At 31.9% G+C, this 21,980-nt stretch overlaps 2 protein-coding genes across 2 annotated transcripts; one reads left to right on the top strand and one right to left on the bottom strand.

Moving 5' to 3' along the window:
• The first annotated feature begins 829 nt into the window (after positions 1-829).
• LOC122585077 (homeobox protein knotted-1-like 6) lies at positions 830-11,979 on the top strand. Its single transcript, XM_043757174.1, has 5 exons — positions 830-1,204; positions 1,445-1,555; positions 1,674-1,785; positions 11,237-11,460; positions 11,759-11,979. The coding sequence occupies exons 1-5, from the start codon at positions 848-850 to the stop codon at positions 11,921-11,923; spliced, it is 969 nt and encodes a 322-aa protein (XP_043613109.1). The 5' UTR covers positions 830-847; the 3' UTR covers positions 11,924-11,979.
• An 883-nt stretch (positions 11,980-12,862) lies between these two features.
• On the bottom strand, positions 12,863-19,398 carry LOC122584987 (cysteine-rich receptor-like protein kinase 2). The gene is made up of 8 exons (XM_043757082.1): positions 19,306-19,398; positions 17,149-18,020; positions 16,606-16,719; positions 15,923-16,062; positions 15,588-15,798; positions 14,795-15,029; positions 14,103-14,253; positions 12,863-13,597 (listed from the first exon to the last, which is right to left on the bottom strand). Exons 2-8 carry the CDS (start codon positions 17,894-17,896, stop codon positions 13,262-13,264), a joined length of 1,935 nt encoding a protein of 644 aa, XP_043613017.1. The 5' UTR covers positions 17,897-18,020; positions 19,306-19,398; the 3' UTR covers positions 12,863-13,261.
• Positions 19,399-21,980: the final 2,582 nt, after the last annotated feature.

Below are 21,980 nucleotides of genomic sequence, written 5' to 3' on the forward strand. Positions count from 1 at the left end.
TAAGACTAGTATATATATATATATATATATATATATAGGGAAAAGTGAGTATGAGGCTGTTATGCACTCAACTTGGGTGAAAAACCTCTCACATACTAATATTTTAAATAAATGCATGGCCCCCATGATTTTTACCTTTTAAAAAAAGATATATGAGGGGTTTTTCACCCAACTTGGGTGCCTAACAGCCTTATATTTCCTTCCCCCATATATATATATATGTATATATATATGGAATAACAAACTTGCTTCTAGTAGCATGTTTCATACATGCTTTCCCTAGCCCTAACAATCTTTAAAAAATTTAAACATTGATTTCATAAAGCATGTACGATACATACTCCGATGAGAACACTTTTAAAATAAGAACGATGAGAACACTTAAAAACTACATTTTAATGCATTAAAAGTCCATAAAACTGACATAGTGTATAACTAATTATCATTATTTAAGTGTTTAACAACACATTAATACTTCAAAATCGAAAAAATCATATTTTTTGTTTTGTGCATCCATCTTGGATACATACTATCAAAATGATGCATCCAACAAAAAACGTTATTTTTTTCGATTTTGACGGATCCATGTATTGTTAAACACTTAAATAGTGATAATTAGTGATGCACTATATAAACTTTTAATGCATCAAAATGTAGTTTTTAAATTTTCTCATTTTTTCCCATCTTAAATTGTTTCTTAATCACCCCTGTAGATATATACCTATAGATATATACATCCTCACTTCGGTCATCAGCTTTTATCATCTCTCATCATCATCATTATAGATAGATATAGATATATATATATACATATGAGAAACTTATGATCATCCTGTGATTGTTGATTATGGAAGAAATAATGTATTCAGGATACACAACTTCAGCAGCCGAAGATGATCATCATCAAAATGACAACAACAACCTAATTTTACCTTTTTACGAAAACCAACACGGCTTTCATCACTCATCATCTGATCATAGTTACTGGCCGCCGCCGCCGCCGTTGATTTGCGGATCATCGGCTGATGATTTGTTATCAGTCGCTGCTTCTGTTGTAACTGATCGTTCGGTCTCTACTACTACTAAATTTAACGGCTCGGATGATGATGATCGTGAGATGATGACGATGATGATGACCAAGTATAAAATCGCGTCTCATCCTTGTTATTCCAAGTTGCTCGATGCTTATATTGATTGCCAAAAGGTTTTACACTATTTCCCTTTCATCATAATATGTGTCTGTGGCCGCTAGCTTTGATTTGTTACTTTTATTAATAACTTTCCAGAAATCCAATAATTAAGAAACGATATATGTATACATACTCACTTGTATAAAATCAAAACGTAGGCGTTTGCCTGATCGAATTAACTTAAAGAAAGCTATATATATATATATATATATATATATATGTGGCGTATTTTGTTTGATATGTTGAATTAACAGGTAGGAGCACCTCCGGAAATATCATGTTTGTTAGACGATATTCGTTTGGCTAAACGAAACAACGCGGATACTTGTTTATTAGGATTTGATCCCGAGCTTGATGCATTCATGGTTCGTTACGTCTCATTTAATTTAATTTCTATTTATATATCATATGTCATGTATACTGCAAGCAAGCCAGCCAATCAATTGAAAAGAAGATTTTTTAAACTTATCCTTACTTTTGTAGGAGGCCTTCTGCCATGTATTGGTGAAGTATAAATCTGATCTCATAAGGCCTTTTCAAGAAGCTACGGTGTTTCTAGGCAACATTGAAACACAACTTCACAATCTCACCAAAGGTACGTGCGTTTATATTTATATATATCTAATCTGACTACCGTACTATATATGTAGAGTATGTGTTACTCAATCATGTACAAAAACACCTATTTAACTAGCTAGCTATATAGTTACCTGGTTTGATGCAAAAAATATATATAGTGCGCTATATATATATGATAGAGATGTGTTCATGTTATTACATACAGTTCATTGCCTGCAGTACTATAATTATTATACAAGTGGTATACTAGCTATATTATATACGGAGTATGTTGTTAGGTGATAGATCGCTTTTGTAAATGTACGTGAGTTGTATAGGAAATGTAGTCATCATTCATAAGAAAGAAACAAACTAAAGAAAGAAATTGTCATCAGATGTCTGGCGGAATCATGGACCATATTAAATTAAACAGTAGATAGTGAATTGAATCGAATTCAAACATTATCTTTATTTTTGAGTATCAATTTGTGGCAGTACGTAGTGCTGTGTCATGCTTGCAGTGGTTCATTTCAAGTAGTCATATGTTTAAAAAAGAAATTTACATCATGCATTTAGCTTAAATAAATATTGGCCTCTAATAATTGTCTGTATGTATCATCCTAGCTTTTACTGATTACGGGCATTAATTAGTAACAATCATAGCATCATGGCTGAAACCACTTCGGCCCAACGACCCCAAAACAACACCGTGGACCAGTAATGGACACAATATAGGCAACCAATAAGGGGTAAATTAAGTTCCAATTTTCCTTTTCCCCTTAAGAGAGATATAGCTAGTCTAATCATATCATTCCAATCTTATTCAAAATCAAAGGTCCATGGGTAATAAATTCTGTACATGTGTTACATTGACCAGATAGAATGTACAATTGTTTATGTGTGTACAATATTAATTTTTACCCAACCCAAAAATATTTGTCTTGTGATACACGATTAAATTAAGATGAGCCGAGTATCGGACGCTTCTCATCAAATGTATGTATAGAAGGATATAAAATACATAGAAAAATGTAGGTAATTATTTTCCATTATGCGAATTTAATTTCATATGTTATAACTTCTTAAAATGATATGATGTGAAGTCATCCAAACCACAAACTATGGAGTCTGGACATTTTCCCGGTGTTGATCAATTTTTTTGTAATCAGGCTGGGTATAATTATAATAACCTAACCATAGTTATCCTCTAATGGAACAATACTTTTTTCGCTTATGATAAAGTCAAATGAAAAAAAAAAAAAAAGGAAAATTGGTTGACACATGTAATCTTCTATTTTATATACTTCTTTCACGTGATGGTATATATATAATTCATGAATCACCTTTCCTAAAGAAGCTTATTTAAGGTTTGATGGAGTACTATAGTTCGAATTCCAGTTCTTGATCTGGCCTCTATAAATTTATTTATTTTCTACACCCACGATTCTATTAATTAGCAAATCTTATCTTTATCCCAATATATTTAATTGGACCAAGTACATGATGGTTTGTTCTTTAGCACCTTTAGTTGTCATATGTAATGCATTTTGGTCAGAAAATTTCTGCTCTTTGTCTGCATCTACTATATTAGAATGGTGGAGGAGATCATGCAGTCCACATCTTAATTAAGCAGCCTTTTGATGTTCAAAACTTCAAAGCCAATATTATAAAAAATGAAAAAATGTGGATTAAGATTGCTTATGGTTGGTTGGCAATTATTAATTATTAAGTTATGTTTACAAGTACAAGTTAACTTTCGCTTATGATGATCTTTATGCTCTTTGTTTGCACTTTTTAAGATTCTTTTCTACTCGTACTGCATTCAAAGGAATGTAATCATGTGCGTAGCTAGTAAGTGAAGTGTGGTGTGTAGCCAGAATATATTTTCTGTATGCTATATATTGAAATTATTTTAGTAGATAGAACTATATGTTCCTTTTCTCGTTTTCACATAAGGTTCAGTGTATTAGACTATTAGGTCATGTTTGGTTCACATAATTTGGAATTTAATTCATTCTTTAGTGTATATGATTAGCAGGAATTTCATTCAATGGGATTGTAAACATTCCATCAATTGATGAAATCTCCATTCCTTAGGGATGGATGAATGAAATTCATTTCTTTCGTCACTTTAATTTCCAAAAAATCAAAAACATTTCGTCCAATTTCATTTCTTCAAATTCCAATTCATTTGATAGATTTCATTTCTTTCAAAAATATTCTGTAAACCAAACACACCTTATTGATACGATGGATTTCAGAATTATAGAGAAAAGAAAGAGATATTTGTGATCAAATTCAATTATGATTTTTTTATAGAACTTGAGTTGGGTTTTTAATATACATTGCATGAGTTGTAAGTTTGTAACCAACTCCCTAACAGACTCCAGATGTTACTGAAACAGTCCCTCAACTTTACAAAATATCATATTTGGCTAACTAATATTTTACACGTAACATTTATAGTGCCTATTTTCACCCTGGGTGGAACTAGAGCTGTCCTAATTAAGAGGTGGATCGACCTAGTGTTGTTTCAATTGAGAAGTAACAATAAGAGCCCTTTTGTATTTGCATACTCGATGCTTATTACTGATAATTATTAAACTCTATGTTACATAAAGGTCTTAATTAGAATGCAATATATGAAACTTCTCAATATATGCTACAACTTGTCATTGTACTAACTTGTTTAGTGTCATGTTTTCTTTCGTAATATACATTGGCTCTATAGAAAAGCTAGAGTAGAAGAAATAGAACTTTTGACCTTAAAAGTTTGTAGATGCCAAACATATTTTAGTATATATATCGACAAAGAAAACAGTTGTTAAGTTGTTGTCATCATAAGAATAATAATTGAAGTATGGAGGATGGAAAGAGAACGTATGGACAGGGATTGAGAAGAGAAGGTGACAATATATAATTAGGGGACCGAAGGAGAGTCGATCATATGAAAGATACGTGCCAACGGTAGTCGCCGGTAGCTCTCGATCTTCTGTCTCCACTCCAAACTGATACGGTGATACCACCAATACGGGTTAATCGATCAGTGTGTGGTCGGTTTGTTTTTCGGTGGAGTGACGACAGAAAGGGAAGAGCGTGTGGTTGTGTATATATATATATATGGTGAAAAGTGATTATAAGGTTGTCTGACACTTAAGTTTAGCTGTGAAACTCATTATATACTAATTTTTTTTTATAAATTTCATTGTAGAATAAATAAAATATTGAGCCACATATTTTTTTTTAGTTTAAAAAATAATATGAGAATGTTTTAAACCTAAACTGAGCATCAGATAACCTTATATCTTCATTTCTGAATAAATATATATATATATATATATATATATATATATATGGGGATAAGAATATAAGACTGTTATATACCTAAACTTAGATATCAGACACTCACATATTAATTTTTTAAAACATATAAATCATGGGGGCCTAGGCTTTTATTCATTAAACAATAAATAATAACATATTAGTATGTGAAAGGTTCTCCACCTAAGCTTAGATATCGGACAACCTTATATTCCCTTTTCCATATATATATATATATATGTTTTAAAGAAGGTGATATTTGTACCATGGATAATGATAAATCAATTTAATTGGTGTGTTTAAAGATATGTATAATAGTAAGATGATAACATGTGAAAAAAATCAGAGGGCAAGATTATGAAAAAGAATTAGTGGAATCCACATATCAAATTTTTAAGCTTTTAGGTTGATTTTTAGACATAAAATTTAGGTCGATTAATTATTTTCAATGGTAAATCTATCAAAACTTGATGACAAATCTAATAAGGAAAATAGTTTTCTCTTTTATTGAAAGAGACATTAATATTAAAATTTGTGTAGGGCTCACTTAACAACTAGCTAAAAACCTATGAAATACTACTGTTAGAATTGTAGACCAGTAGGCTTTGTCCTAGTGGACAAAAGGGGCTCTCCTAGCTAGCTAAAGACCTATGAAAATATACTGGTAGAATTGTAGACGGGTAGGCTTTTTGTCCTTGTGGACAAGTTATCATCTTGACCTTTTGACGACTTTATGGAATTTTAGACCACTAGGCCCAAAATACCATCTTGTTAACCTTTTGACGATCTTTTCGTTCAAATTGATAAACCGAACCTAAAAAAAGGTGAAGATTAATGTTAAGTTGGATTTCGATATTATGACTCTTATTTTGATTGATATATTAGCTTATCAACCTGCTTATTATATGGTCTACTTTTTTGTATTATTTTTATGACTGTGGCGTGGTCGTGATAGGTAACTTTGGTCGGGTTGTGTCTACCATTACACACCCTTTTATAAAAGGAAAGTGAAATTAGTATCACTCACTTTAATAAAGTTAACACAACTATACAATAATGGTTTATACAATCAGCTATAAAATTTGTACGTTGTGATACAAACATAAAAAATCATGATATGATATCATTTTCCTTATAAAAACTCCTATTTAAACATGACCACGATGAGATAATGTAGATATGTAACTAAAGCCAATCAAATAGTTTGAATCCAATGTTCGAAAAAAAAATTGTTTGAATCCATAGGCCTTTTTCTTGTATAGATAATAATGTATATGTAATATATATGCATGTAATGCCAATTAATTTAAAGCAGAATGCCCCGGATACATCGGGTGGTCTAGACCACACTTTCACATGGACTTCCGTGTTTTCCGCTTCCTGTTTTTCCCCAACTTTTTTGCAATCAATTAATGCACCATCACTACCACCCTCATTCTCTTACACTCACACATGAAGTGGTCGAGCTAAAATAATCAAATGATTTTAGTTATAAAAAGGTTTTACCGTTTCGAGGCAAAGATGTAATTGGCACTTTGCATCGGCTCCTTCAATTGGTAAGAATTGGGCTTCTTGGCTTCATTACACCCCTCCATTGGCAAGTATTTACAAGTAGGATTGACTCTAAGGCTGGCATAACAGGTAACACGAAACCTGTTAAGACACGAACCTGTTAAGGTTAAACACGAACACGACCTGTTAACTAATCGTGCCATTTTTTTCAAACACGAACACGACACGAAAATTAACAGGTGCACCTGTTAAGACCTGTTAAGGAACCTGTTAACATGTATATTATAGAATTTTTGACTAATATTGAAAAAAAAACCTTAAGGATACAAAAATTCTTACAGATTTCAACTATTATATAGCGACAATAATCCTTACATTACAAAAGTTCATAAACATCTTACTTTACAAAAATCATATATCAAATCATAATATCAATTCTTGTTATTTTATATATATTTATAATCTTAACATGTCTTAACAGGTCCGGATCTGTTAAGACACGAAACCTGTTAAGGTCAAACACGAAACCTGTTAAGAACAGGTCGTGTCGTGTCGTTTTAACATGTTCCGTGTCAAAATTGCCAGCCTTAATTGACTCCTTTTGGCTCGTAAGATTGGCTCTTTTTGGCCGATTGTAGCAACGTTGGGAGCTTTTTGGCAAATATTTATCCCCCTTTTAAATTTTCAAAACTAACATTGGCTTCCTTTAGCAAGAATTGGCACTACGCTCTACAACTTAACAAGATTTAGCAAAAATTGACAAGTTTTTGGCTTAACATGTGGTGGACACTTATTGGCTAAACAACAACTTGTTAATTTGCCAAATATTAGCATTACACCCTTGCCTCTTAAGTTTGAATTCTCCAACGTGATAAATAAAATAAGAGTTTTATGTTATATTTTCTGTCATTTATAATGGTAGATTGATAATAATCGGATAGGCCAAAAATACATCAATAATCCAACTCTATCCTTATCTGTCGTTCTAAACAAAAAATCCAACTCTATCCTTAACAAAAAGGGAAAAAAAATTGCATGCTTTGTTTATTTTCTGGTTATAATATATAGGGCTATAACCTAACCGAGCTAACACGAACGAAAGCTTGTTCACGTTTATTCGTTTAATTTAATGAACAGTTCACGAATGGATAAACGAATATAATGTTGTGTTCAGGAACAAATTAACGAACATAATGACATGTTCAGAACACAAACGAACAAACACTAGTGAATGAACACAAACGAACACAAACAAACACCAATGAACAAACATATAATTAAAAGTATTTAGAAACATATAATTAGAAATATTAAACTTCATATTTAAGGTTACAAATTATTGATCGACTAAAATTTTTAAGAAATTTCCATACTTTAGAAAGTGAAATATCTTACGGTTTAATATAATATGAGTATATATCTTTAAAATTTGTATTTAATTTTCCTTTTAAGTATATAAATAGTTAGATATTAATGTTAATATATATATATATATAGAAAATATAAAGTTCACGAATATAAACGAATGGATGTTCATGAACATAAATGAACGAATGTTCACGAACATAAGTGAACAAACGGGAGTTGTGTTCATGTTCGTTCGTTTAACTAAACAAACAAATTTTTGTGTTTATGTTCGTTCAACTATATGAACGAACATGAATGAACTTCCCGTCGAACGGTTTATAAACTGTTCATGAACTGTTTGGTTCATGGAATATATAGTTACTGTCAGTCGAAGATAAACCGAACGTGTCGATTCTATGCATTAAGCTTGTGTGTTTTCTACAATTTGTGGTAGGGCCTAATGTAACTTTTATTACCATGTTGGAATGAGACTTGTGAATAAGACATGGTCTGCCCAGGTGCACTGTTTTGTTGTTATTGTACTCAATCTCTTTAACACGATTTTAGTGAAAATAAAAATAAAAACACGATTTTAATGGGAATTGGGAACAACTTGGATTTTTATTCTCTTACTTTCAATTTTAGTTTAGGCTGTAAAACTTGCCTGGGTCGACCGAATATCTAAAATAAAACTTCTGATTTCTTACCTCGTCGAGTCGAGTTTGGGTTACGAGTTATCCAACCTTAATACAGCCAAAATAATGATGAAACGTGAATCTATCAAATAATCTAACGTTTAGTTTTCAATTTTGAATTATTATGTTAATGTTTTTATCAATCATGTTTAAATTTGAAGTTTGAAAATATTTTTAAAGTTCTATTAAATATAATTTAAAAAATACTTAGGTTTGTATATAAAATTTCAATTCGAGTTCTCCCCAGTCGAGTCCGATTCTTCAAAAAATCCTGACTTCCCCCCTTTTCGAGTCGAGTCCGAATCACAACTTCCTCAACCTCGATTTTAGTACGATAAGTCATATTAAATGAATAAATGTCATTGAAGGAAAAAATATTACTTTGGCACATTTTTAGCATGATTTATGATATTGGAAGAAAATGATCAATTGCACTTTCTGATCCGAAAATTTTATAAAGGAATCTTTTTATTCGTAAATAATCTATTTATTCGCGAATAATGATAAGAAAGTATATATATCTCACCTTCTGTATATTTTAGTTACGCATATATAATTAGGTATAGTTCGAGAGATATATATGTCACCTTGGGACGTATTAGTAAGGGTTCTTCACTTCATCGGGTATTTGAAATAGGCTTTTCTACTTCGAGAGAGCTCTATAGCGCGGACCCGGTTAAGACAACATATGTTGGACCTGCCGTTGTCGAATCACGACACGAAGTTTACAAATTACAAACGAAAATCACCCTTCAAATATATATTTATAATTAGGTATAGTTGATATTGACATTGAAAACTAAATTATCTGAGTCTACATTTCCTTTCATCAAACACATAAGATTGATTCGTGTGATATTGAACGTGTAGTTTGCTTTTCCTTTTTAGTGATAAGAGAAAGTCGTGGTCATCATGGGGTTTCATCATATCTATCGAATATAAATTGGTGTATATGATTATAGTCTATAGATATGCATGGATGATGATACCTAATTAATCACTTACCAATACTAGCTTATTATATATTAGAATATATATTCTAAACTTGTTTGACCAACATATTATATATAAGTCAGAGAAAGTGATATTGTAACACAAAATTTGATAAATCTATTATAATTGTGCATTAAATACTTTTATAGACAGTATAGTGTATTATGAAGTGTGTACATTGTGGTTGATGTATCAAATAATTAAAGTGGTATGAGTAGAAATATGATGCATGTTGTTACCTTTATTAATTGTTATACTATACCATTTGTCTTATTAAATTTGTCCACTTTTAAATTTCAAAGTTAAATTTTACTAACTTTGACTATAAATATTTTTGTTTATGTTATATATTATTTGATTAAAGTTATATGAATTGATTGATTGTGAATATGTGTTTTATTGGTATAACTTTCACTAACTATTATATAACAAATATAAAATATTTGTGGTCAGTTTGACTTTGAAATTTAAAAGTGGACAAATTTAGAGGGATGAGAGTACCAATAACTAACTCGTTGCCAACAAACTAATTAGTAACTCGTTGCCAACAAACTGACCAAGCACAAGTATATGCAATAACGAATTCATTTACATAAAGATAAAGACAACATTTCCACGTAGCTAGGCATTCCATAATATTTAACTAATATAGCATCATCTATAAACATGTTTTAGGTAAAATAAAACAAGTATTATAGTAAAACAAATAAAACAATAGGATTTCTTCACTGAAAATCACCGTGCATCATGAAAATCATCATACATCAATTGCTTCGTGAATCTTTATGCATCAATTTAACCATAATATAAGGGTCAAGATCTTATTCTATTTGTTTTACTTTAATACTTATTTTTCAATACACAACCCAAACAAACAAGTATATACTCGGTATATAGTAACTTTAAGATAAATTGTGAATCATAATTAATGTGGTAAACTTTAAATTCTAGTAGGATAGGATTAAAGATTTGTAAATTTTATCTCAAATTGGTAAAATATATCTGGCGTGGTGATGCCAATCGATCTCCCAAATGACTAACTGTCGTTGCAAAATACATGCCTTGATGTCAACATACTCTTTGACATCCGTGGACACGCCTGTAGACGATGGCAAGTTTTTTTGTGGGGAGTCATTTACTATTTGATGCCCCCGACTATATATACTTTTCGAAAGAATAAAAAAGTATATTATTAAGTGCATAGAAAAATCAAGATATGCAAGCTAAATGCATCATGTGCAGTGTAAATTTAGATGTGTCGTCATCCAGTCGACAGTCAGAACCTCAACTAGGTCATAAGTTTACAACAGAAATGAAGTACCAGAATAATACTCCGCACGACCGCACAAAATAGAAAGCCACTCCAGATGTTAACACTGTAAAAAATTTCTACAATTGATAAAAATCAAAAGTTGCCTAATATTTTGGATAAAGTTTATACTCTGATTTAAATAGATTTAAGAATTCAGGTAAAGTTCGTTGCCATTTTTTGGCGAATTACCCAACCAATAATTAATCCTGCAACTTAATTTAATAATTAGGCGCCAATCTTGCTAAATGGGTGTCTATGAATTCCATCTAAAGACTTTTTTCTTATTCAAGCCATATTTGGTGGTTAAGATGAAGGTACCATTTCATCAGAAGAAGAATTTAGTGGAGGAGAGACGGATAGAACACAGATGAGCCAGGAACTGAAGGAAACGCTGTTGCGTAGATTTGGAGGTCAAATAAGCTCCCTAAAACAAGAATTTACAAAGAAGAAAAAGAAAGGGAAGCTCCCAAAAGAGGCAAGGCAAACATTACTTGACTGGTGGAATTCACATAATAAATGGCCTTATCCTACTGTAAGTATCATATCATTTGACACTTGTTTTTCCTTCTTGATTCATGACATTATTGGTGCTACCTAGTTTACAAGATAGTAATTTGACTAATTTCCAAGAACTTATAACAAGTTAAAGTTTTCTCAATAAACAGATAACTTAATTTCTTAATATCAATCATTTTTGGATGATCACCTAATTAATCGGCCACTTATATACTATGATCATGTGTGTAGTAGTGTTGGTCGTTTTTCTTGTTTGTGATTAACGGGCTGCATTTTGTTACTTATGTTTAATAATATAATCATTCGAAATGTAGGAAGGTGATAAGCTATCAATGGCGGAAACAACAGGATTAGATGCAAAGCAAATCAACAACTGGTTTATAAACCAAAGGAAGCGGCATTGGAAACCATCAGAAACCATGCAATTAGCATTTATGGGGGGTGGTCTTCCTGAGCATCATCATAATTATGACGATTAAAAACTAATTAACACTCTCTTGCATGCTTTCATGCATGTATATTCTCAGCTAATTAAACAAACTATATCATATTATATATAAACTATATATATTTAATTTCAAAATTAATCAACTATGATCAAATATGTATATTGCCTCTTAACGATTCTTAATTGTGTCATTTGCTTAGCATATATGGTTACCAATTTACCATAAGTTCGAACCCTGCGATAATGCTTTACTAGTTATGTAATATGCGATGCTTAGGAGAGGTTTTGAACATCGAGTTGGATCCAAATTAAAGACCACGACGTCAGGTTTTCTTCACTCGTCTAAACCTTATTTTATTGATTAACGATTGATTTACATACCACATGGTAGAAATATTTGTAAAGAGATAATTCCATGGCCCATGAGACATTGAGACCATGCAATGTTTAGTTTCGTGAGCGTTTCACTGGCCCAAAAAAGTTGAAATAGAAAAGAGACAATTTTAGTTTTGTTATGAAAATCTGAAAATGTAAATGAATTTGTTTCATTTTTGCTAATTTTATTTTTATTTACTCCCTCCGTCCCATATTAAATGTCCAATTTTGACTTTTCAAGTCTTATGTTTTAAACTTTGACCATAAAAATATTTGTCAATATTGTATAACACTCCATATAAAATATATTGACGGATTGAGTTTTCATTGATATAATTTTCATCAACTATTATATAACACAAATAAAAATATTTACGGTCAAAGTTGTAGCAGAAAACTTAACAAGTCAAAATTGAACATTTAATATGGGACGAAGGAATTTTAGTATTTTACATCCAATTTTTTAAAAATGGTATTTGATGTGTGTTAAGTCAAAGAATTCAGAGTATTTTTGCTTAAGAAGTCATTTTTTTTAGAAAGAAAAATGATTATATCAACTCCATAGATTCTTGTGTTGATTTTAAGGATGAAAAACTATTACTAATTCGATGCATTTGAAGCATTTCAAATTTCAAAACAAGGTAATATATCAATTTTAGTAACTTGTATATATGTATGTAACAACACAAAATTACAAAGATCACAATCAAAATTTGTATACAAACCTAAAGACCGCAAACTAACTACCTTTGTATTCAAATGACGATCTTTTCCCTTGTAAACCGTCCACCTTTTGATCCCATTTCCTGTATATCCCATATAAGCTGCTACCCATTTATTTCTTTGTACACCCATGTTAGCTCTGATACAAAAGTTACCTTTGACTCGCTACTCTAACACTCATCGGTTTCCCTTAAGCTTTTGACGATATTTGCGCATAAGATATCACTACAGGATAGTTCATTCAACGGAGAAATTTGTAAGTTCGAGTATTTTACCTTGGGGAGAATTGGCTATGAGAAATAGTAGCAACCGAGTCAAAATCATTGTCATCATGGAAACGTTGTAATGTTGCTTCTAGCTCGTGGGTTTCATCGTCGTCCATAAACGGGGGATTTGAGGGAGGTGGTAGGGGTTCATCATCTTTTACTAGCATTTTTAGTGCCATTGATATTGCTGGTCTTAAAGATGGAACTTCTTGGGTGCACAAGAGCCCTACATGTACCACTTTTATGGCCTCCTTTTTAAAATTGCGCTTGGCATAAGTGTGAAACATTAAGTTTGGATCAAGGATGTCTTCCACTGTACCTTGCTGAAAATGCCTCCATGCCTGTTTCAAAAAGAAGTTTTTTTTAGAGAATGTTATTAGTGTTTGGAATAAATATTATAAACTGATTGGTTCAGTCTGTGATTTGTGGTTCCATCCAAATTTTGTTCTCGAATACCCCATCCGATTCTGTTTGGTTCTGTTCAAGTACCTTTGCAACTCTGTTACTTGTGGATAAAAACTGAAACTACAGTAATTATGGCAAGTGTATGGTTCTAGATATGCATTCAGGGAGATGGGTACTAGGTCAGAGCGGGTTTGGGTTAAAAGGGGTAACTTCCAATGTAGGTCCAAATGGGTTGGGTTGACCCACCAACATTTATTTAGATTTACAAGTAGTTAATGTTTTAAGCATTTGAAAGCATAATGGAGACTTTCAACCCATGTGACCTGAAATTTAGCCAAGGTTAGAGATTTTGCACTTTTGACCTATTGGAGGAAATACACACCCAAAACGACCACTTTCGATAAATGGTTAGAAATTTAGAAAATGAAGTTTAATACTTACAATTGCCACTAAGCTGTCTGAGTATTCAGAATTTTTGCTTCTGTTGTTTTGTATTCCAGTAACTATCTCTAACAACAGCACACCATAGCTGTACACGTCTGCCTTTTCGGTTAACTGACCAAGGGCCAAATACTCTGGAGCCATGTATCCACTGGTAAAATTGAAAAGGTAATTACATCAGATATCTTGTTTAGGCATCTAATGAATGCTATTTCTTTTTTGCCACTTATAATGTGATAGAGAAACAAAGGAAAATACATCAGTAGTTCTTTTTTTCCTTTTCATTTGGTAGGCATACTAGAGGTGCGGGATAAATAATTCAGTGCATATTTGTTCAGTTGAATAGGGTTTTATTAATATGATGTGTTAAATGCGGTTTATAAATCTATAGCATTAAGGAAGAATTTCATATATATGTAGATTTAAATTTGTATATTATAGAGTATAATTGTACATATTTGATTTTTAGAGGGTTAATTATGTTATTAGGTTAGCTTAGTCTAATGATGTATCTATATCCATGTAATTGTTCATTTGATTCAATTCAATGAAAATAATTTCCCGAAGTCTCTTTTTACAATTTTTAGAGTAACACATAGCATCCATTAACATACACTTCGAAAAGTTGTTGACCTGTTATATACCACTTCGACTCATTAGACCGAGAAAGGAGGGGGGGTAAGGGCACTTACAGTGTTCCTGCAATGGCAGTGCTGATATGACTCATCTCTCCTTGAAAAGATCTGGCCAAACCAAAATCAGCTATCTTTGCACGAAGCCTCGAGTCCAACAGAATATTAGCAGCTTTAATGTCCCTGTGAATGATCCGAGATGTCGTATTCTCATGAAGATACACAAGACCTTCAGTTGTGCCGATGATGATATCAAATCTCTTTTCCCAACTTAGTTCCTTACCTTTTATTGAATCTGCAATAGGATAATTTCAATTCCCTCAATTTATGAATGCATGATTCTTAATGAGAAGATATGGTCTAAAGTAGAGGTGGCAGAACGGGCAGGTTGGGTAACAGATGAAAGCAGCTACCTAATGGTGTGAGTTGAAACATGTTGGCTTGAATTCAAACACTTACAGTCCAAAATTTGTAACTTTAATTTACAACTAGTGTATTAAAGATATATGTTATAATTTTCTACTTTCTTTTCCTTGAGGAAATGCTATGCAGGTTCCAAAGGAACTCCGGGTCAAGGGTTAGTCTGAAAAATCAAACTTTTTGCTAAGTTTTATTCTAACCTTCTTATTATAAAGGCTTTAGGAGGTTTTATATGCAATGAAATACATCTTAGGCAAACTTTGACTCGTATCCTTTTTAGCCAATTTTATTTCATTTTATCTCTTTGACTATATCAGATTAAATTTACCCTGAGCAAAGTCTTTCTTAAGCAAATGGGTAATAACGACCACTTCTAGTCTATAGTAAAGGCAGAATGGTGGGCATGATGTTTAATCAAATTTGTTGTGTTTACCAAAGATGAAGCGATCGAGGCTCATGTTTGGTAGATACTCATATACAAGAAAACTCTCTGGCCCTGAACAGCTGCATCCTAACAGCCTGACCAAGTTTTTGTGTTCAACACTGCTAATCATGTTAACTTCATTATAGAAATCTGCTGCTCTGAATTTGTTGTTGAAGAAAAGCCTCTTGACAGCAATCTCTCTTCCATCTGGAAGAACTCCCTAAGATACATTAGTAGAATAAAGTGATTATAAGTAGCAGGTAAAACCAGTGTAAGGAGCTGTTAACCTTGTGGTTAACAAAATAAATGATTTTGATAAGATGTAATGTGACATGAGGTACTACCTTGTAGACGACCCCAAATCCTCCTTCCCCAAGCTTATTATTATTATCCCAAGAGTCCGTGGCTTTCTCAATAGTGGAATATTTGAAGTTCAAACTACTATCAGTGAGAATCTTTGCCAATTTCTTGGCATCATATGAACCTGAACATTATTATTTGTAAAAATGACGATATCAGTAGGTTGCTTGTGTAATGATGCATTCCCATATGGTATATAATGGTTTCTACCATTAGGTAGGTGGCAATTTTCACATATATACTTGTGCTGTTCTGAATGGTTCAATTCGGGTTATATTAGATATCTGATGGGTCAAACAGGAAACAAAATAACAGTCTAAATAGAAAAGGGCTGAATGGGTTATGCATCAAAAAGCACCTAAAGCATATAGTTTATGCAAAAAATTTACAGTCACGAAGTAAATTCTATAAACACATTTGTCACACTAGGTTTTACAAAATTTCTCAACTTCTGGACAAAAGAGTTCCAGGTCAACCTGACTAAAACTGTTTTGACCATTCCAGAAAATTACTAATAAGTGTTCTGGCCCAAATCCATTTTGACCAGTACCCAACCCACTCAGTCATCCCATTTTGGCATTTTACCACTTTAAATATGTAGGATGAAAGCATGCTTTCTTCTAGGAACTCAAAAATGCTAGTTAAGATTGTTCCCAAAGGTATGTACCTGTTCTCTTCCGCTGTATCCATCTTAGTCTCCGGATATACAAAGCAATCAACAATGCAACTACAAAAATCGCGATGGAACTAACAACGGCTATTGTAATAGCTATCATCCTCCCTGAATAACCAAATCAACAAAGAATATCTCATTGCGGAGCCCTACCAAGAATACAATCATCACTATAAAATCCACAATTTATAGATTTTTCCTACCATCCTAAACTTCATAGGAGAACTTCAACATAGATGACGTTTTTATTTAGAACGGCATTCTAATCTACTTCTACTCCTAAATTACACGCATGTCTGGAATGAAACCCAGGACTCTTCAAAAATCCCTACTAATCCACCCCCACAAATGTGGGAAGTGAGACTCGAACCCAGGTGGATCCCCCCAAGGTCAAAGACCTTACCAATGGGCTAGCAAACCCATTGATAACATAGATGACGTTTTTGGTACCATTTACTAGTAGTACTTATCAAGTTGAACAATACAATCAAATTCCTAATTATCATTTTATAAAGAACAACTCATCAATTTTGTTACCTTGGTTTCTGCGTATGACTGGTATAGAATTGAGAAAATCGGTATCAGAATACCTCATAAAACATCCGGTCATCAATGCTCGCCCCTCAGACCAAGGCAAGCATTTCAATATTGATTGAGATGCTGCCTCTAAACAACTCCTGCAAGAACTTGCATTCAATGTCCCCCAACAGTTTGCCAACACATAGGCCGACTCATTTACCGAGCCAGGAGGCTTCACTCCTTGTCGTGCAAAGTAGTCAACACTTAACAATGCATCCCTTGCAGCATTCGACACGGCCTGCCGTGCTGAAGATTGAAACCCACTACTCTTCCTCGTGGTATTCCCACAAATAAAAGTGTCATTAGGTCCAAGATACTCATTAAAAAAGCTGTAGTTCTGGAATCGCATATAACAACCATCTTGATAAAGAATAGCACCAGTATGAGGAAAGCATCGGGAAACAATGTAATGCGCCGAGTCAGTGCATAAGATACAGTCGGTCGGAGAAAGATCGCCATAACATTGAACAAGTCCATAGTTAGCATCAGGTCCTGTACCCGTAGTTGCTGCTCCGAAAAATGAAGATTGTATTTGGGCGCCAACCTTCTCCATTGTTTGGATAAAATTTTGGGCGAACGCTGTTTGATTGTGTTCTGTCTCATTATTACATGATAATTGGACGATCTGGTTTCTAGGCACCCCTTCTAATCTATCGACCATAAGTAAGACAGTGATCAGGTTCACAAAAATATATGATCGCTTCATCCTCACTGAAGTAAAAGGAATTTGTTCCAATAGCCCGGTTAAAGATATATCTTATCTGATTCACTTTCCTCTTCATTTACAGAGGAAATATAGCGTTCTCAAAGTATCCTTTCAGGCAGTTAGGCTGTTCAAGGTAAAATTGTGCATTAGGTAAATTCTTTGTGTAGAAGCAAAGATAACAATATGATGACAGTGACACTCAGTGCTCACTTTGCCCGAATTAGTTGCAACACACCTAAATATAGAAAATTCAAACTTATGTACACATTGTCAATAAATGACTAAAATTACTTAAATACACATCAGAAAATTCAAACAAAGATTGTATTACTCTTGAGTAGATTATCATCAATAGATAACAATTAAAAAACTAACTTGCAAACAAATTCGACAGTGGACTATTAATTGAGCTAATGTATACATAATAATACATAATTCAACCGTGTCGAACGCATTTGTATGTATCATAAGTGCAGTTCAAATGAGAACTACCACAAAATTATGTATTAATTCGCATATGAAAAAACGTGGAGATGAAAAGTAAAAACCAAGTTGAAAAAACATGTTAATTCACATGCTACTAAATAAATAGCCCAAAAGAACATGGAGTTTTGTTTTCATAGGCGTTAATACTATGGAAAAGTATAGTACATGACCGTTTAAAATGATCTTTTAGAGAGTGATTATATGTATGTACAACACAATACTGTGTGTTATTCATAGCCCTTACGGCTACAAATCCGAAAATACATATGATTTGATTCTACAAGCCTTTTTACATGTGAATTAACACGTAAATTTAGTGGTTCTTATCGTCGAAGGTTTAAACGAGAACAAAAATAAGTCAAGTAAATAACCACAAAAGTATATGTTAACTTGACTGTTTGAACTAAAGGTCTTGTTGCCCTCACACCCAAACGTATCAGCGTGTACATTTAATAAATTTCATTGGCATAACGATTTTTTTTAACTAAATAATAAAATTTGCTAGCACTAACCATTTTCTCTTAAATTATACTGTATATAAAAAAGGAGAGAAGGAAAAAAAAAACACGAAATTGCCGATTTAATTTACATGTGATTTGATCCGTTCACGTGGAAACTATATAAAAAACATGCTATGTTGAATATAAGAACACAAAAAAGAAGCATATATACAATTATACTGTACAACATATATATAAATAACAAATAGTATTTGAAAATGAGCTTAATTATTGTAGTATATCAACATTATAATATTATTACGGAAGAAGAAGCTAGTAAAAACGCAACAGTAATACGAGTACTTATTTGGAAGGATTTGAATACAGATAACGTAGCTGCTGTATGTAATAGATATATCAAAAGTAAGTATTAGAAACAATCAGGTAGCTGAAGAATTGAATTATCGGGATTTGGATTCTTACCATAAGGAGTTTTTTCGGAGCAAAGGTTGTAAATCAATGAGAAAAGTGTGTGTGTGAGAGAGAGATTGGGGAAAGAAAGCAAGCAGAGGAGTACTAAAGAATTGAATAGAATAAATTATACAAAGGAAAGGAAGGACGGGTGATGTGAAGTGGAAAACAAAACGGAGTCCACATAGCTCAACGGCTGTTCTCTGTTTTAACGCTGACGCGATTGACCATTGTGGGGTCTATGTTTTATTAAACTTTTATTATCATAATAGACATGCAGTGGTGTGACGACGGTCGCGGCGATGATGGATGGTGGTGATAACGGTGACGGTGGTGGCGGCAATATCGACGGTCAAGGCACTGGCGATGGCGATGGCGATGGCGGTGACCGTGTGTTATTAATATAAAAGTAATTGATATAAAAATGATACTCTATTTATTTTCATAATTAAAGGGTGTGATTAATAAATAATTTCATTAAAGATATTTAATTTAAATTAATGAATAATTGAGATATGTAATTTGGGTTTATCAAGGCTTTCTTTTAAAATTAATACAAAGTAAATGCGTTATAAGGTAATTTACATTAAGATTATATTATTTGTTATATTATTGTTACAAAAACTAACAAATATTTTTAAAAATCTTTTTAAATATTTGATATGAGAACATTAAAAGGTTTGTTTCATTACATTTGGCATGTGATTAATAGATTTTTTAGAAAATCATTTTAGGAGGATTGATTATTGTTTAAAGTGGTGATATTTATAGCATCAAAGAAATATATTATATTATCTATCAATATACAGTATATATAACAAAGTCCTAAATTCATTTCTAAACAAATAAGAACTCTTGAATTAGTTCCAATTTTGATTTAAAAGCACTAGATCAAATTTAATTATTATATCTTTAGACAATGACGATATTAATACTTATATTTTATATCATTAGTCAAAAAATACCCTTCTTAATCATTGTAATAAAGGACCGTAAATTTAATTTGACGCATTCATGTCTGACGCACTATGCATGCAACAATTGTGAATAACCCATCTTACTTTTGCATCTAATAATATAATAATTTAATCATGTATATATATTAGGATAAGTTATTCTTATATATAACATTTTAAAATAATAATATAATAGTTTAATAAAACTTATAATATATACATATAACATACATAATGTTTCCTTAACTGGGGATAAAGACTTCTCATCGAAAAAGTTTAAATTGAAGATCCATATTGTTAGCTAAATCTCTAACGCAAATCCCGTTAATACAACGTATGCTAGATTTTTTGATTTATGAGTAACTAGATTAACGCCGTCCGTTAGACGGAAAAATTATAATAAACGATAATATTATAATAGTTAGATAATATAGTACTCTTAGACCCTTAAAGACTAATATGTGATAAATTTATTAAGAAATATATATATATATATATACATATATTCTAACCAATACTCAAAAATATGTTATTGACTATGTCAATTAAAGCATTTAGATTATGTGAACTTCACGTAACAATATCAATTTTGATTTGATGCTAGCTAATTTTTAGATTTTTTTTATATAAATAAAAGATATGACAACAACAAAGGAAGAATTAACAATAAAATGTCATATAGGAAAAAACTTTATTTGTCAAAAGAAGTGAAACATCACATAAAATCATAAATATTTTTATGGAAAATAATTTATCCTCCTAAAAAACTAGCCTAAAAATCCTTCTAATAGCTTTAGATAATGACAGATGGATACTACTAATTCTCTTTCCTAATTTCACCCCTGATTTTTCTACATGTCCTAATCTAAAAGTTAGAAGGATCTTTAGGCCATTATATTAGGAGGATTAATCATTTCCTTATTTTTATTTAGTTATAGATATAGATTCACACCTAATATATAATACATAATGTCTTTTTTATTTTTAATTCAACTTTAACCATCTATTTATGTGATCAATAATTAAAAATAAAATACGTTGAAGTATGAAGATATTATTATGGATTAAGATCATCTGAAGTTCAAACTAACTTTACTAATGAAGTTGAGAATCTCGTTCATTAGATTAAAATTAAAGGTCATGATTAAAAGATGAGTTTTGAATCTTGACCTTTAATTTTGATCTAAGAGTCATGATTCAACCAACTTCTCTAGTAAAGTTATATTCAACTTTAGAGGATCCTCATCATGTTATTATTCAAAAAAGTATTTATGTCAAAAATGGTTAGTATGATATGTATGACATGTCTTTGTATGATGGGGTAAATTTGATTCTAAATACAGATGTGACAAAATGTTCCCGGGCTAAAGACATATATATTATTATAACCATAAATCTAAGAAAAAACTATGTCTTTTATGTCTTTTGTTTCTTTTAACCATAATTCTATGGTTAAAATAATAGACAATATCACTGAACTTAAATTTGTTGCTTCAAAAAAGGTACTACATGTTGAAAAATGTTGATATCTGAAATGATTAATATTGTACGAGAGAAACTATCCCCGCGTTGCAGCGGTGAGATGGTGAGGGTGATAGGTCATAAAATGTGATAGGTCATTGAATGTGATAGTTAAGTGCTTTAGTCGTACGGGCTCCGCCCTCGGATTTAAAAGTTCGTCGAAAGTATATCGAATTATATCTCTAATAAAAGAGCATGTGATTTTAAGAA

Source organism: Erigeron canadensis, chromosome 1 (genome assembly GCF_010389155.1).
Source record: "Erigeron canadensis isolate Cc75 chromosome 1, C_canadensis_v1, whole genome shotgun sequence".
In the NCBI taxonomy this organism is placed as follows: domain Eukaryota; kingdom Viridiplantae; phylum Streptophyta; class Magnoliopsida; order Asterales; family Asteraceae; genus Erigeron; species Erigeron canadensis.

Bases quoted from the DNA above. Each gene is read 5' to 3' on its own strand.
- LOC122585077 (XM_043757174.1), top strand. From the start codon at position 848: ATGGAAGAAATAATGTATTCAGGATACACAACTTCAGCAGCCGAAGAT. The intron at 1,205-1,444 runs GTTTTACACTAT...TTGAATTAACAG, and splicing joins CTTATATTGATTGCCAAAAG to GTAGGAGCACCTCCGGAAAT. The intron at 1,556-1,673 runs GTTCGTTACGTC...TTACTTTTGTAG, and splicing joins CCGAGCTTGATGCATTCATG to GAGGCCTTCTGCCATGTATT.
- LOC122584987 (XM_043757082.1), bottom strand. From the start codon at position 17,896: ATGAAGCGATCATATATTTTTGTGAACCTGATCACTGTCTTACTTATG. The intron at 16,063-16,605 runs GTACATACCTTT...AATAATGTTCAG, and splicing joins GATACAGCGGAAGAGAACAG to GTTCATATGATGCCAAGAAA. The intron at 14,254-14,794 runs GTAAGTGCCCTT...CAATTTTACCAG, and splicing joins ACTGCCATTGCAGGAACACT to TGGATACATGGCTCCAGAGT.